This window comes from Onychostoma macrolepis, chromosome 11, assembly GCF_012432095.1.
Source record: "Onychostoma macrolepis isolate SWU-2019 chromosome 11, ASM1243209v1, whole genome shotgun sequence".
Taxonomy (NCBI): domain Eukaryota; kingdom Metazoa; phylum Chordata; class Actinopteri; order Cypriniformes; family Cyprinidae; genus Onychostoma; species Onychostoma macrolepis.
In genome coordinates, this window is record NC_081165.1 from 27630523 (window position 1) to 27633762 (window position 3240).

Genomic DNA, 3240 nt, shown 5'->3' on the forward strand with positions numbered 1-3240 from the left:
AAATCTGATAAATCTGAAGTAGCATTTTTCGCTGTTGAATTATGCTACCAACTCTTTGTTTTTAATATCTTTATTGCTTTTAACTCTACATAACAAAAAAATAACAAAAGCACAAACTTTCAACATAAATGCTCTTATTCATTCACAAGCAACAGTCAACAGGTTACAACAACAACAACAAAAAAACAATATATACCTATATATACATACACAACACAAATACATACATACACATAAATAAAAAATAATCAAACTATACAATAAAATTAAATAAATAAAGGCCTCCTATTACAAAACATTTCCAACATTGTTCTCCTATATCTTCTATTATCTCATCAAGTGTATAAAAGTGTTCCAAGCATCTTCAAAAACCTTACATCTGCCTTTGATAATAGGCCTATATATTATTTTCTCCAGCAACATATTCATTGCCAGTTCCTTAAGCCACCTCTCTATACTTGGTGCTTTTTCCAATGTACAATTGTACAATGCACATATAGACAAATATACATTCTCTTCTTCTCAATTTTAGATTACTAGGATATAGATGTAATATAAAATTTTTGGTTCGAGAGGGATAGTGACTGATTATTTTATCTATCATACTCTGAACTCCTTTCCAGAATTTCAGGATCTCTTCACAATCCCATAGGCTACACAATGAAAGAAAGTACCTTTACACAAATTACATTTAGGACAAATGTCGCTACCAACTCTTTTAATGGGAGGTAGTAAAATCAGACAGGGTAGCACTTCTTTTTTTCCACTTAAAGCACTGGGTGTGTGCGAATGCTGCTGTTGTTTGCGTCTCTTATTTCGTCGCAGACTGCTGTCAGCTCTCTGCACTTCTCAGTCTACTAACTAGTAGCCTAGACAGGGAGGAGGAGGAGAGCAGTGGTCATGGACCCTGGATTATAGACTCTGGAGCTGCTGGGTGTGTTTTTCTCGCAAAAATGACTTTAAATAAACAACTTTTGTGTTTCTTTTTTTTTTTTTTTGTTTCTGAAGAGAGAAAAATTAGAAATGAGAAAAAGTAACGTAAAAGTAGCAATGCATTACTTTCCATAAAAAAAGTAATTAGCTAAATTTTAGGGAGTAAGGTACGGAAGCCCGTTTCCGCCACTGAATAAAAAATTTAAAAAATGTAATTGCGACTTTTTATCTCACAATTCTGACTTTTTTTTTTCTCAGAATTGTGAGATACAATCTCAATTGCGAAAAATAAAGTCAGAATTGCGAGATATATAAACTCACAATTTTTACGTTTTTCTCGCAATTGTGAGATATACGGAGCCCCTTAAATTATTTTTTCCCACCAACATGTCCTTTAAGGGGCTCCATAGTACGGAAGCCCATTTCCGCCACTGAATAAAAAATTAAAAAAGGTAATTGCGACTTTTTATCTCACAATTCTGACTTTTTTCCCCTCAGAATTATGAGATACAATCTCAATTGCGAAAAATAAAGTCAGAATTGCGAGATATATAAACTCACAATTTTGATGTTTTTCTCGCAATTGTGAGTTTACATCTCACAATTCTGACTTAACTCGCAATTGCGAGTTCATATCACGTAATTCTGAGAAAATTGCAAAATTGCAGAATTGCAAGTTTGTATCAGACAGTTAAAAAAAAGTCAGAATTGCAAGTTTGTGTCAAGCAGTTCAAAAAAAGTCAGAATTGTGAGAAAGTTAATGCCATATTGTAATTTTTTGAAGTAACTTGGTGAATGCTGCTGTTGTTTGCGTCTTCTGCCCACCCATCCCGAGATGACGCGCGGCTCTATATCGCCGCAGACTGCTGTCAGCTCTCTGCGCTTCTCAGTCTACTAACTAGTAGACAGGGAGGAGGAGGAGGAGAGCAGTGGTCATGGACCCTGGATTATGGACTCTGGAGCTGCTGGGTCTGTTTTTCTCGCTGTTCGCCTGCTTGTGTTCGCTGGTCACACTCATGATGCCGCAATGGCTCACACTTTCCACCGAGCTCCTGCCCACCGAGAGCTTCCAGCTGGGATTGTGGGAAACCTGCGTGGTCCAGGATTTTGGGATGACCGAATGCATCCCGTACAACACTCTGCTGGGTCTCCCATCGGACATCCGACTGGCCCGAATCCTGATGTGCACCGCTGTGGCGACGGGTTTGATGGGTCTGTTATTCGCCATCCCGGGCATCAACCTGGTGAACGGCTGCAGACGCACGGAGAGCTTCGAAGCCAAAAGGACCTTGAAGATGCTCGGCGGGATCTTTAGCATCGTCGCAGGTGTCCTCGGTCTCGTGCCTGTCTCGTATGTGGCACATCTGACGGTTCTCCGGTTCTTCGATGAAAGCGTGCCGAGCGTGGTTCCTCGGTGGGAGTTCGGAGATGCGCTTTTCCTCGGCTGGGCGGCTGGGTTTTTGCATTTGGCGGCTGGTTTGTTGTTGGTCACTTCTTGCTTGTTTATGCAAGACGAAAGGTGTTCGCTACACCAATCTATAGCGCTAAACAGAGCTCAGATGACGCGTCCAGAACGCTCTCCACGCGGGAGGACAGAATATGTGTGAGATTATTAATGAACACACAGTTTGCTTCAACTAATCTTTTGCGTTTTGCACTGATATGATCAGATATATTCAAAGATTGTAAATATGCTGATGCTGTTTTTAGTTTTTGGGCAGATTAGACTTGATTACAAATCATTTTGTGAATCATTTTATAAACTCAAACCCAAATCTGCATGTGAATGTGATTCTAATGAAACCACTACTAATCGTGGAAACAAATGATGCAAACTTTCCGAGAAAGTGCAACTTAGGTTTTTATGACTACGAGGTCATTTATTAGAGACAATTTTATGCTAATTATCCAAATGAAAACCAGATGCAAGTGTGTTTTTTTATATTTAAAAGAGAGTTATTTAATGAGAGGAAGATGATATTATACTTTGTTTTCTGAAATGTCAAAGCAAAGTGCCAGAGTTGATGATCAGTCAATAAATCAGCTGAATGTTTGTCTCGTGATAGGTGTGAAGAGATGAAGAGATTTTTGTGCTCACCAAATGTCAACAAATGTGAGTTTTCACAAAAATATGTTGTGGTAGCCTATGTTGTAACATATGCATATTTATGATAATATCACTCTTGAGGCACATAAGAAAGAATATTTTAAAATTCTTAAATAGATTTAGTGGGGTTCAAAGGTCTGAGAAAATGCTTTTTTGCATTGAATTTCTTTAATGCAATTTTATTCATGTGTTATAATAAA

General features: G+C 38.2%; 1 protein-coding gene across 1 annotated transcript; it reads left to right on the forward strand.

The window, feature by feature from the left end:
• The first annotated feature begins 1840 nt into the window (after positions 1–1840).
• On the forward strand, positions 1841–2933 carry LOC131549685 (putative claudin-24). The gene has a single exon (XM_058792067.1). The coding sequence runs from the start codon at positions 1869–1871 to the stop codon at positions 2538–2540; it is 672 nt and encodes a 223-aa protein (XP_058648050.1). The 5' UTR covers positions 1841–1868; the 3' UTR covers positions 2541–2933.
• The last annotated feature ends 307 nt before the right edge of the window (positions 2934–3240 follow it).

Bases quoted from the DNA above. Each gene is read 5' to 3' on its own strand.
- LOC131549685 (XM_058792067.1), top strand. From the start codon at position 1,869: ATGGACCCTGGATTATGGACTCTGGAGCTGCTGGGTCTGTTTTTCTCG.